This window comes from Erpetoichthys calabaricus, chromosome 3 (genome assembly GCF_900747795.2).
Source record: "Erpetoichthys calabaricus chromosome 3, fErpCal1.3, whole genome shotgun sequence".
Lineage (NCBI taxonomy): Eukaryota > Metazoa > Chordata > Cladistia > Polypteriformes > Polypteridae > Erpetoichthys > Erpetoichthys calabaricus.
The window spans coordinates 68,289,353-68,303,359 of NC_041396.2; the positions used below are offsets into that span (position 1 = coordinate 68,289,353).

At 34.0% G+C, this 14,007-nt stretch overlaps 1 protein-coding gene across 1 annotated transcript; it reads right to left on the reverse strand.

Moving 5' to 3' along the window:
• Nucleotides 1-471: 471 nt before the first annotated feature.
• rsad2 (radical S-adenosyl methionine domain containing 2) lies at nucleotides 472-12,810 on the reverse strand. The gene is made up of 6 exons (XM_028796905.2): nucleotides 12,166-12,810; nucleotides 10,753-10,914; nucleotides 7,944-8,173; nucleotides 6,496-6,645; nucleotides 4,929-4,961; nucleotides 472-1,208 (listed from the first exon to the last, which is right to left on the reverse strand). The coding sequence occupies exons 1-6, from the start codon at nucleotides 12,533-12,535 to the stop codon at nucleotides 1,044-1,046; spliced, it is 1,110 nt and encodes a 369-aa protein (XP_028652738.1). The 5' UTR covers nucleotides 12,536-12,810; the 3' UTR covers nucleotides 472-1,043.
• Between the last annotated feature and the right edge of the window lie 1,197 nt (nucleotides 12,811-14,007).

The following is a 14,007-nucleotide window of genomic DNA, read 5'->3' on the forward strand; positions in this document are numbered from 1 at the left end:
TACATAACATTTTTCAGCACTGTTTATCCAATTCAGTTGTCATATGGAGGTTGGAGCATTAGGTGCGAGACAGGAACCAATGCTTGACAGGCCATTAGTCCATTACAAAGCTCACACACAAACGCACCTACACTTAAACACACACAGGTGCAATCTAGAATCACCCATTGACCTGAACAGCATATATTTGGGAAGGTTTCATAAAGCCACCCAGAGAACCTCACACCATCAATTCAAACTTAGATGCTGGATCCATGAGGCAGCAGTACTAACCATTGCGCCAGAAAATACAATTTAATAAATAAAAAATAATAAACTAAAACTGATGTTTTTCAGTTTTCACATTTCTATCTGTGCCTTCTTTTCAAACAATATTGCTTCTATTCATTATACTGTTGTCTAATCCTTATTTGCTCATAATGAAGATCAGTTTCACAGTACCTTTCAATTTATAAAAAATTAACAGCGGTATAATATTATTATATACATTTATTTACAAATCAAGACTATATACACTTTTTCCAGAAAAATAAATACTTTAAATGATATAACAACCATGTTATTGAAAATACTTTAGAATTGTAGAATGAAAGAATTTTTGTCTTTATACAGATTTTATATATCCACTTTAGAACTTCTAAAAGAGCAGAATATAAATCCTTGATAGCCTTACCCCACTTGTGTGGGAATGGGAACTATTTGCTCCTTTTCATCCTTGGGCCCTGGTGAAGGTATCTATGTCACTACTAATAAATTTCATGTTTTTCTAGATATTTTGTAAATTATTCCAGGTATCTCAGATAATTAAGTTCCTTCAGTGCATTCTGGCTTTGACCAGTGAAAATAAAATCTAGCATTAAAACATTATCACTGCAACTACAGGCTAATGTGTACAGCTTTCCAAATTCAGGTTTATAGACCTGATACTATACTGTAACATGGGTGTATCTTTTAAACTGCAAAATAATGAAAAATCTTGCATGGCACTTCACATACAGTATAACACATTAGTTTGGCACTGTTCTGGGAGAAATACAAGTAAATCACCATTCCAAGCGCATGTCAGCTTTACTCCATATGTATCTGCCCCCTCGCTTCAAAAACATCTTTTCATCAAAACCACTAAACTGGATGGCGTCCTGAACACCAACATCCAGGATAGACTTGGATGGGTCTTTTTTACCATCTCTGCAGTCCAAAAACCGCATCTGAAAAATATGAAAAATGACAAGCAAATTACGTATGATCATTCAAGATTATAATTACACATACATTTTATTCTGAAAAAGAAATTTAATATGGTATTAAATGGAAGTCATTTATTAAATTCAAATATATTTAATTGTACATTAGAACTTCTTCTGGAAACAATATTCTATACATTTTAACAGTTTCCATGCTAAAAAACCTTGCATTAAATATTCTAACTTTCAGAATAAAATTACGCTAATGTGGCCATGTCCTTATGCTTTCACACAAGTTTTATTACGGGCTGAAGGGTCTTTTGTGCTGAGTTCCTCTCGTTGGTGGACTGCCTCAGGTTTGCTATCACAGTCAACTGAAGACTCTAAAATGCTAACAGCAGCGTGCACATAAGTGAGTCCTGAGACATAATGATTCAGTATCTAGGGGTGTGCTCTAGGCTTGGGGTGAAGCAGGCTCTGTATCACTCAAAACTAAATGAAGAAGCAGGTAAAAGAAAACTGAATGGATGTATTAATTATACATGCAACATTTTAGTGTAAGAATAAAATAGTCTAAATATATTAAGTTTCACTTTTAAAAATGCACAAATGAAGTACTAATCATTTAATATTTGAAACATTGTCATTAATTGGCATCATAATTAATAAAAATGTAGTCTATACAAATTTCTGTATATCCTATAACACACCACAGACCCTTATCAAAATTGTATATACAAGAACAAATAATATTAAGCACCCAAAAAAAGTGCCTTCTTTACTTCTTTTAAATAACAAAAAATACCATATGAAAATTTGTTGTGTGCTGCTCCTATTATACAACCCCAAATCCAAAAAGTGAGTCGGTTTACTATTTCACGAAAAATATTAGCTCATTTTGAATTTGATTGCAGCAACATGTCTCAAAAATGTTGGGAAAGGGCCATGTTTACCACTGTATAGCCCGTAAACATCTGGGAACTGAGGAGACTAGTTGCTGGACTTTTGGGAGAGGAATGTTGTCCCATTCTTGTCTGATATAGGATTCTAGCCACTCAACAGTCCTGGGTCTTCTTTGTTGTATTTTTTGTTTCATTATGCACCAAATGTTTTCAAGTGGTGAAAGGTCAGGACTTCAGGTGGGCCAGTTTAGCACCTAGACTCTTTAACTACTAAGCCATGCTGTTGTAAAAGATGCAGTATGTAGTTTAGCATTGTCTTGTTGAAATATGCAAGGCCTTCCCTGAAAAATACATCTTTGGAATGGGAGCACATGTTGCTCTAAAACCTGTATATACCTTTCGGCACTAATGGTGCCTTTTCAGATGTGCAAGCTACTAATTCCATTGTCACTAATACACCCCCATGCCATTAGAGATGCAGGCTTTTGAACTTTAGTCTGGAGGACACAGAGTCCATGTATTCTGAAAAGAATTTCAAATTTCCATTCATCTGACCACAGAACAATTTTCCACTTTGCCTCAGGCTATTTTAAATAAGCTTTGGCCCAGAGAAGACAGCGGCGTTTCTGGATCATTTTCACATATGGCTTCTTCTTTGCATGATAGAGCTATAACCTGCATTTGTGGATGGCACAGGTAACTGTGCTCAGAGATAATGATTTCTGGAAGTGTTCCTGAGCCCATAAAGTGATTTCCGTGGCAGAATCATGCCTGTTTTTAATGCAGTACCGCCCAATGTTACCAAACATCACGAGCATCCATTATTGATCTTCGGCCTTGTTCTTTGCGCACATAGATTTCTCCAGATTTTTGGAATCTTTTGATGATATTAGGTAATGTAGATGATAAGATATTCAAATCCTTCCAATTTTACTTTGAGGAACATTGTTCTGAAATTGTTCCACAATTTGTAAATGCAGTTTTTTGAAGATTGGTAAACCTCTGCTCATCTTTTTTTCTGAGAGTCTCTGCCTTTCTAAGATACTCCTTTTATACTCAATCATGTTACTGACCTGTTACCAATTAACATAATTAGTTGCAAAATGTTCCTCCAGCTGTTTCTTTTTAGTATCACTTACTTTTCCAGCCTTTTGTTGCAACCGTCCCAACTTTTTTGAGATGTGTTGCTGCCATCAAATTCAAAACGAACTAATATTTTTCATGAAATACTAAAATGTGTCACTTTCAAGATTTGATATGTATGTTTTCTATATTCTGTTGTGAATAAAATATTGGTTTATGAGATTTGCAAATCATTGCATTCTGTTTTTAATTAAATTTTACAAAGCATCCCAACTTCTTAGTTATAATTGTATAGCAAACTTTATTTTTCTTTTTTAAATGCATGTGGCACATTTAAAGTAAAAGAGCTGAAAGCACAGCACATAAATGTAACCTGGGTAATTCAATCAGATATTATAATTTGACTTTATGCTCATCTTTTGGCATTAACAGGGAGGGGTTTGTTAATGGTTGCCTGCTTGACAAAGTAGCGTCAAGAATAAAGGTGCAATTAGGGAAGCACAGGACAGGGGTATGCCGCAAAAAGAAACAAAGAGTGTGAGAAAATCCTACACTACCAAACTAATATTGTGACTCATTTATGGCTATGCTCTTCAAAATTATCATTTGGTGAGTGCAGACTTTAAGAATTTCATCTGTCTGTGAAAGTTATAAAATAGAAGATACCTATCCTCAACTCCTGTAAAACTGCAATGTATACCAAAAGAAGTCATTTAAGAAAAGCTAAATACATTGCTCAGTTTTACATGCACAAGAGAAGTAGTTCTTACAGGTACATTGTTTCATAGTATTCTATATTTTAAAGGATTTTAATATTGGATGGACACTTTTTTTAGCCAAATGCAGCTATGTTTATAAACACAGAGCTCAAAAAGAAGTTCATAGTGAAGTATGTGCAATATGCACTGGCATTGCTAATATATGTTGTTCTACCAGTATAGAGTGGCAATGCTACGCCAGTGTGAAATGTTCTGCTTCATATTCATTAATTCACTGCACTCTTGCGGCACTTTCTAAGTGAGTAGTTTGTCACAAGATGACCATGTAGTGCCATTCCGGTGATACTGACTGGAGTATATGTGTCAACAGCCCTGCTACAATGTTGCCACCCTGGATACCTTCTATAAAAATAAGCAACTCGTAAATGAAGAAGAAGAATATTTCTGAACATTGTAGCATTTTTTGTATACAGTGGTGGCCCTTGACATCATTGCCAATATAATTAGGTTATGGAGCTGAAAACAGAGTGAATGTTTCACTGTGAATTGTAGTCTATTATTAGTTAGCAGAGTGAGGACATGGCTTACTCATTGATCAAGGGTAGATGCTGAAAAAAATTGTACAATTTGAAATTTTGTTCTTTTGCTCTCCAGCTTGTTTTGGTTTAATATAATTATCCCTTCTCAAATCAATTATAAAATGAGCATTTAAATATTGTATTATACATTGCAGTTTGTCCATTACTGAAGTTTTATATTTTATTAGTTTGTTTTAGCAGTGCTACAACATTCTAGGATTGGTAATGACTCATGCTATATTATATAAATAGGACCAAACTGAACTGAACTAGTCTAAATGGATATCATAAAACTGACCTCAAGGCAACACTTCAGTAATAAAGACATTTTATGCTGTTATTGGTTAATGTTTACCACATATTTAATCATTAATCTTAATGTTTACCAACATATTTAGTCATTAATCTAATTCCACAAACACAAAATTAACTGAAAGCTAATTTTAAGAATAAAATACTTACATATTCATCAAGGATCAGGTAAGAGTTTCTCATCTGCATAGGGGAAATAGAAAGATTAAATAGTATTCATAATTATAATTCATATTATTCATATTCATAATAGTATAATCAGTGTTTTTGGTGGACTCAGAGTTTTAAACCAAAGTAAAATGTGAAATAAGAAAACAATTTAATACAACTTTTAAGGATAAGACAGAACAAACAAAGTGATAATAATAATATGACAGTAATGCAAACAGTTTTTTGTATGAATTTTTTTCCTTTTTTCACTAAACAGTTTATGATTTCATTTCACCTTCTTTACATAGATTGCAATTTGGCAATACAGGTGGAATAAATTCTGACAGGATTTATCTTGGTTTAATTTTTTTATCACACAAAATCTGTGATTTTGGTAGATGTGTGTAAACTTTTTATATCCACTGCACTAGCACCATGGTCAACCTTCATATGACCAAATTCACCAGGCATATCACAGTAGTTCCATCTTACAGTGCCGTATACATCAGTTTCACTATACGTGTCAACGTCTGATGACCAGTTCAAATTGTCACCCCTATTGTTTGTTTCAACTAATGGTTCAGTTTAAGTTTGTTCTATAACTGCATTTGCAGTTTTTCACTTTCATGCTATTCTGTTTTATGGTTCAAGGCTCTGCCCATCCATGAATATTGGTAAGTTACCATAGAGTGGCAAAAGGCGTAGAATTATTTATGACATGTTTGCAAAATGGTGTCATTTTATACCCTAGATGAGAATACTGCCTTGAGTATTTTCTTGCTTAATGCTATATATTATATCATAATATCTTATGCTGAAAGCCATTCGTGTTAAACACCAAACAGATTAAATACTGTCTAGTGATGATGACAAGAAATGAAACTTCTTTTTTTCTCAATGAAGCTGCATAGCACTGTTGCCAGCAAGAACACAGCTGTCACCATGAAAAAATATACACAATGGTGGTGCCCATGAAAAACAAAATGGCAGCACAAATACTGATAACAATAAACATTAATAACATTGTTAAAACTTAAATAAAATTGCAAAATCTTACTAGAAATTAATTCTGCACTAATGAAATAAAAGGTAATGAGTTTAATCTGGCAAGAAAGCATTAGTAATTATTGTGATCTAGCATTGTATACCTATCCACACTTATCTAAGTTGTCATTGAAATAGATGTCTTTTATTATTTATAGTTGTTTTATGCAGTTCTCATGTCAGTCCTGCAGTTTTCCCTGGCTGCAGAGTTAAAGATGGGGATATGTGGAAATACATATGAATGGCACAAAGTGGTTTTAGAAAGAATAATGAAAATATGGCAAAACTGAGTATGACAGGTTTGTGCATATGCTTCTTTTCTGAAAGCTAAATTTTGTTAACATCATGGGGCCTCTGCACTGAATATATAATTGGGGCTTCTCCACTGAATATATAATTTATCCTCTAGGGTAACATTCAAATATTATGTAAAAGTCTATATAAAATGGAGAACAGAGGGAAAACAGAAAGATACAATAAGGTATACCAGTCGAAAGAGAAAAACTAACACTTTTTGATGTACCTTCTGATTTGACTCAGGAACCAAGTACTCTATGTCCTTGTGCCGCTCCAGAAATTGATGAAATTCTTCATCACTGATCACAAACTTTTCAGCTTCTCGCAGAGCATTTTCACCAGCATTTTCCCCATCAATGACTAAACACTGAAATACCTTTAAGTTAAGCAATTAGAAAAATAATCAGTGAAAGGTACACACAGTTTAAATAATGGGGAAAAAATCTTTTATAGTTCTTCCTGAGAGACAATGCTGAATAGAGGTAAGATCCTTACTTTGTTTTTCTAAACACAGCACAAGAGAGTCTGTTGTAAGTATTGTAATATAATTATTAGTGTAGAATGAACAATGAATAAATGTTTGCAGGTCTAATATAACTTCAAATATATGGTTAAGTTAAATCTGGTCATTCTTTTGTCAGTCCAATTTCTAATTCAGTATAGGGTTTTTGAGATCCAGAGTCTGTCTTCGGTGCATCAGTCATGTGATTTCAGTCAGCCATTGAGATTTGGTGTGTGCATGAGTGTGTCCTACAGTGGACTGGCAAGTATCTAAATAGGGCCCAGTTGAAACCAACCATGCTGACAGCTAAATCTTAGCCCAAAAAGTCAAATGTCTACAAAACACATGCAGTCTTTGGAACATGCATAATATAATTTATGTGTATTACTATGAATGATCACAGCTTAGATTTTTTGTTTTAATCTTAAGACTATCTAAATTAATTTTACCAAGTGGAACTCATTCAATATTAAACAATCACTTAAAAAATTGATGCACATTTGCCACTCTATAGAGACCAATTGTATCACTCTTAAAATTGATGCAAATTAGCCACTCTTTAGAGGCCAATGGTATCTCTCTTTAATTGGTAGGCCCAATTTGTCCTTGTTCAGAAGGCTTTGATGAAGCTAAAAACTGCATACATATGACCACTTCAAATGAATGAAATATTTTCATGAGTGTGTGAGAAAAAATAATACTAGCTGAATATTAGTTTAGTGTTACATTTTTTTTAAACTCCTAACTAAATTTACAAAATAACAATAGTAAAAATACAATGATTTTGACTTACTGTCTCTAAGAACTTACTTAGTTTATTTAACAAAACCTTTTTTTTTAACTTATAAGCTTTATTCTTCCATATTAACTAAACAATGTTTTGCTGGTTTTCTCTAATCACAGAACAGGAACAAACACTACTCAAACTAAACATAATCATCAAGAAATTTCTTCTACCCTTGATAGATATTGATGTATGAAAATGCATGCCTGTACATTTACAGTGTTCTGTTGATGTATCACCAATGATTGATTTATCTGATCATCTATATTAAGTTTGCCTTGCTCAGAAAGCAGAAAATGTCTACCTAGACTGAGTATCATGTACAAAATGGTCACAAAAATGCAGAAATAATAATTTGAAATTTAAATAAGCAAATTCACCGACTTACTTTCCAACGGATAGGGGCAAGTTCTCTAATATGTTCACTCATGTCTTCTTGGACATTATAGAAGTTAACAACTGTGTTTAGTTTAAAGGCCACTTTGTATTTTTTGCACCAGCTTTGTACTTTGTATAAATTCTTGAGGTGACTCTTCTTCCCACTTCCCCTTCCAATATGAGCATTGGTTTCTTCATCAAAACTATCACATGAAATGGCCAAAATATCAAGATATTCTCCTGTCATAGTAAAAGAAAATGTGAAGGTCAGTGCAACAAATCTGACATGACACAATGTTTAGAATAATTTTAGAATATTTAGGAATACCTGGATTACTTTGTAATTTTATTCAACTCTTACAAAGGACGTATACGATTTAAACATACATACTGCACATGCAAACACATACAGTAGTATATAGTATATTAGTTTATAACTTGCAGTATGACAGAGATAAAACAGTAGGAAACAGAAAGAATTCTGGTGAAAGTTACGTGATAATTATTCAATCTATTCTTTCATGTTTAGGCCTGCTTATTCTACTAGGTCATGGGCTACCTAATGAGGAATTTTGGTAAATGTACTTTTATACCATACCAAGAATAAAATGTGGGTGATGATGGATTAAGCTGTTCTGTAATGTGATAGTACAAATTAATTAAATATGTAATATTATTAATAGTATTATTATTGCTGTTGGTGTTAAAAAGATTATGATACAGTATATTATTAATTATTATATGTTAATATTATTACATTATATTACTATAATGTTGTCACTATGTGCTACTTTTAGAATTTCAGCATCAGGTAAGAAAGAAAGTGTGGATGTATTACAGAAGATGATGCCCACTTTATTCCATTTTAAAATCACCTTTTCAATTACAGGGCAATACAAATCTGAAATATATTCTGTCAGTGCTGAGAAGTAAACGTGGATTGACTATGAGCAAACGACAGGGCACATTTTCACACCCACTCTAACTTTGTCCATGATTCATTCTTTTTTTGCATACACAGGAAGAACACACACTGAAAGGACATAATTAATGTTTTCCATTCTCGATTAACGAGAAGTATTCAATACAGGGCCAAGAGAAGCCAGGGCAACACTGGATAAAAGTCAGGAGCTAACACTGCACTGCTTACATGATACATTTTTTAAAATTTCTTACAAGTTAAAGTCAGTGGTTCCACTTAGGCCTACCTTATTTTCTTAAGCATATATTTCTGGCAAATGTCACTCTTTGTGTATGTGGCAGGATTTTTTGGGTATTTGCTGGTGGGTAATGTAATGAGAACTACGTACTGTTAAGTGTAAATATTAGATTTACCACCTTGCAGCCTGCATATTGACCATATAAAGACTTGTTAAGCTCATGTCTTTCATTTGAGTATAACATATTGAGAAAGTACTCTTAAAATATTAAGGGTACATAAATTGATATAAAAATAAAATTATTCATAAATCAGTGTAAATTTATAAGCTTAATAAACAAAACTGAACTTTTATGATATTTCCAAAACCTCAGCTAAATATCAAAAACAATCATTGCTTGGAGCTTGACACTCTCAAAGGCTGCATTACCTAATGTAAAGTTAGGTTCATTTACTGTGTGTGCTCATGCTTTGCTGCCACCTAGAGTGGTAAAAATGCATGAACAGTAATGTGTTTAATAATAGTATTATAGAAGTACAGTATTATAAATACAAAGTATCGAACAGCAGAAAACCAATCATCATCATCAAATCAAACTATTTAATGAAAATTCTTGTTTACAATTAATGAATTAATTAATAGAGTACACATTTGGAGAATATCTCGTTTTTATTCTATATTCTCTTTCCTCTTTAAACAGAATGATTAAAGGCTAAACAATACAATGCTCAGCTGTAAACGTGTACTGGTAAATTTTTACCACTTTACTATGAACTGCTTCTTTTTTGATATACTCAGCTTCACATTTCCAAATGGGTCATTGTTTTTATATTTTGTATAGAACATTTTCACATGCTGGTTAATCATGCAGCAAAATAGATATTGTTGGGTATTATGTGATGACATAAAATGACAAACACTGGATATTTTTTTACATTGATATGTACTGATATGCATTTAAATATAAACACTTTGCTCTTGACTTGGGTATCTATATAGTGGAATAAGCAGGTTAAAATATTAATAGATGGGTGGATAGAAAAGAAACCATAGCTGTATCAAACCATCAACATCTTGTGTAGCAGTACCTGTTTTTACTAGATCTATATAATATATTATGCAGTGATATTTTAATCTAAGAAGCTTATGGCAGCTAAAAATAAAAATATCATATGCTGTGCAAGTAGGTGCACAGCACCATCTCTCCACTTCACAATAGTAAAGGTCGTGAGACAGTAGCCCTAGATTTAATGTCAGTTCATTAAAGAAAACACACAAGCTCAGTGACACAAACAATGGGGAAATTTAAGGCAGTTAAATCACTTGATAAACAGTGACTTTAAACATGAACATAGAAAATAAGACATGAGGGTACAGCAATCTCAGAGCACAATAAAAGCAGAAGTACTGTATCTATAAAAATGAAAAGACCTTTTATTGAAAGGATGGATTACAAGAGCTGGAAAATATGAGAGTATAGACCAGGATGAAAAACGGTGTTTGAGAATTTCACATTTTTAATGCTATAAATATGAGGGGAATTTCTGTTTTGATATTTTAGTTAACTACAAATATCAGATAGCGAGAGAAAGGCCAACACAAAACCAAATGAGCATTCACTAAGGATAGTTCAATAACGTTTCAGTCGATTTCACATACCATACTTTTTAAACCAATTCTCTGTTATCAGGCTTCCATTGCTCACGATGCTAACACTTGCAAGCTGAAGATCTTCTTTACTGAACTGAACCAGCTTCCCCAGAAAGTCACCACGTTGATGCAAAAATGGTTCTCCTCCAGAAAAGTTGATCTTCTCCATTCCTATAAAGAAAAAAAAAAGATTACCAACAACATACCAAGAAAGAAAAATAATTACCTATTAAGCTTATATGTATTATGATTGACTTGTGATGGATTGACAATGTATCCAGTGTTGTTTAACGCCTTGTGCCCAGTGTTACCAGGATAGCTTACTCCAAAACCATGAGTTGGATTAGGTAGCTTTTTTTAGCTTTATTTATTGTTATTTATTATAATGTCTATAAAAAGAATGATAATTCATCAGTTTCATTTTAACAGTGAAGCTGTTTTCTGAATATCATTTGGTGGTGTGTACAATCTACAATAAGTGCTGGGCTCCTCCTTCTTATCTAATAAAACTTCAAAACACCAAGTAAACACTTAATACAGCTATGTGAGCGCATATGGTACACCAGTCAAATGGACTTCATATTAACATTTCACAAACAAATCATAATGCATGAACTCAGACATCCAAACGATAACAAGTTCAGACTTTTGAGCAAATTAAGTGTTTTATTAACGTCAGTTCAGAATTTCAGTCTACGTGTCTCCCTTATCAGGATGCAGGAGAAAGCTAATAAACAGAGTTCAGTTCAAAGTTCTTAAAAGTTTATTTTTCATCCACAAACAGTATCACTTCTGAAACAGTACATTTGGTTGCCAATCTTGATTTCAGAGCCTGAACTTAAGTTTTTATGATTTCTCAAACGTTTCACGCCTATTTATCCCTAAGAAGGTATATAGAGATGAGATTTTTCACAATTGAACACAAGTTTTAAGTAAAAAAAATAAATAAATAAAAATAAACATTTTAGTTCGTTTTTAAAATGCAGCAGATCTTGAATTCAATATATTCCATTTTTCGCAACTATAGTATAGTTTTAAACATCCGAATGAAGGTGCAGGGCAACGGAGACGCGAAGGCAGAAGCTGTGAAAATCAAACGAATGTCGAGTGTCAAGCCGACTTTACCCTAGTCGACATCTGAGCTAAATTAAACAAAATGATTCTTTTGTAACAAAATACATTACAAAAAGAGCTAAAATGTTTACTTTTTGTTTATATGTATTGATACTAAGGAACTATATGCAGAATATTTCAACAACAGACATTGGTTTACAGTTTTGCTTAAACTAACAGTATGAATAGCCGCTATAATATCTTAATACTGTAAATAATACTTGAAATGCAGATGTATAAGCTCATTAAGGGTAACAGGAGAAAAATGAATAAACTTAAAACATTGCGTATGTCTTTTTTTTAACATACCGGCATCTTTCAGTAACTGCAGCCCTCGTTTTGCTTCTTCAAGTGGGAGAACAAATGACGTCCTTGCTGTGTGAAAGCAAAATCCACACTTATAGTTGCACTGTCGAGTGAAGTGGTAGTTGACACTTGTCGGCTCTGGATTATTCGACTCTTCTCCATGTTGAGCTTCTGTTGATTTTGTTCTTATTGCCTTAAGAGCACCATGCATTACAACTACAAATTCGCCGATACTGCTTCTTAAAATGTAGAATACCTTTCTTAAACATAATTGCAACAGAAACGTTAAAGATGTAATCGGGATTTCAAACATTTTTTCCCCTTTCAAATGTTCTTCTAGCCTTCTGCATTCGTTGAATATTATAGCACTCATTGAATATTGCTGCTGACTTAAATACTGAACGGCTTCTGGCAGATAACACAAGATCGTCACCTGACTGGCTGCCCGAGAATTGGAAACTGAAAGCGTTTAACTGATGAATGAAAACAGAAACTTGACTAATTTATTCATGGGCGGATTTGTAGACAGCTATACAGTGATAAACAACCTTTCCTAAAATCAGATAAATTATTATGAATATGCTACTAAAGGAAAAATTCTGTAAATGAAACATACAACAGCGAAAGTAAACACTTTTTAAAAATGTTACCATATTAACTAACAGCATCACTTTTCATATATGACCAAACCCGAAAGTATTACCCTACGTCTTGATCAGATGAGGACGGCGTAGTTAGTGCTGCCGCTTCACGAATCCTCTGTCCTGTATTCGAGTTCCCCTGCCAGCTGTTTTCCTTTCCCTACACATAATAACACAGGCTTAGTTCAGGTTTTCTTATAGTCTACTGTACATTAATGATTACCATCTATCCATCCATTTTCCAACCCGCTGAATCCGAACACACGGGGGTCTGCTGAAGCCAATCCCAGCCAACACAGGGAACAAGGCAGGAACCAATCCCGGGCAGGGTGCCAACCCACCGCAGGACACACACAAGCACACCCACACACCAAGCACACACTAGGGCCAATTTAGAATCGCCAATCCACCTAACCTGCATGTCTTTGGACTGTGGGAGGAAACCGGAGCGCCTGGAGGAAACCCACGCAGACACGGAGAGAACATGCAAACTCCACGCAGGGAGGACCCGGGAAGCGAACCCAGGTCCCCCAACTGCGAGGCAGCAGCGCTACCCACTGCGCCACCGTACCACCCTTAATGAATTCTGGTTTTTTTTTTTTTTCATGTATTATGAACCTTTTCTAATCCCAAAAAACCACGCTCATATGAAAAGAACTCACCCATGTATTTGTCACGCAGTGGTTCTCGGAACCCATACATCCCAGTAAAGTGCCGCTTTAGAGTTATTATTTCATGAGTATACATCTAGATAACGTGGAATATTAGACATAGTGCTCACTAAAAAGGACAGACAGTGTAATGGTTACTACTTGGATAAAATAACATGGATCACCGACCTTAGAGAGGTGAATGCAGCATAATGCATTTATAAAGCGACTTCTGGAATATTGTGGGCACTTTTGGTGTTCATAATACAAGGCTGTAACAGTGCTGGAGAAAGTTCTGAGAAGGTATTACCCTTAGTCTATGACTGACTTGAAAAGTTTCGGCCTACACAAAACCGGTATATATATATATATATATTAAAAAAACGGCACTAATTGTATGAAAATAAGATGTATAATAGAAATGGAATGTTTTTGGGAACATTTCACAAAACAGTTACATAACATTTTTCCACGCTGCTAACTGAAAAAAACAGAGAACGATGTACCCAGCAGTATACTAGCAGTTTTTGAACTTTCAGGTCCAGACTTTACTC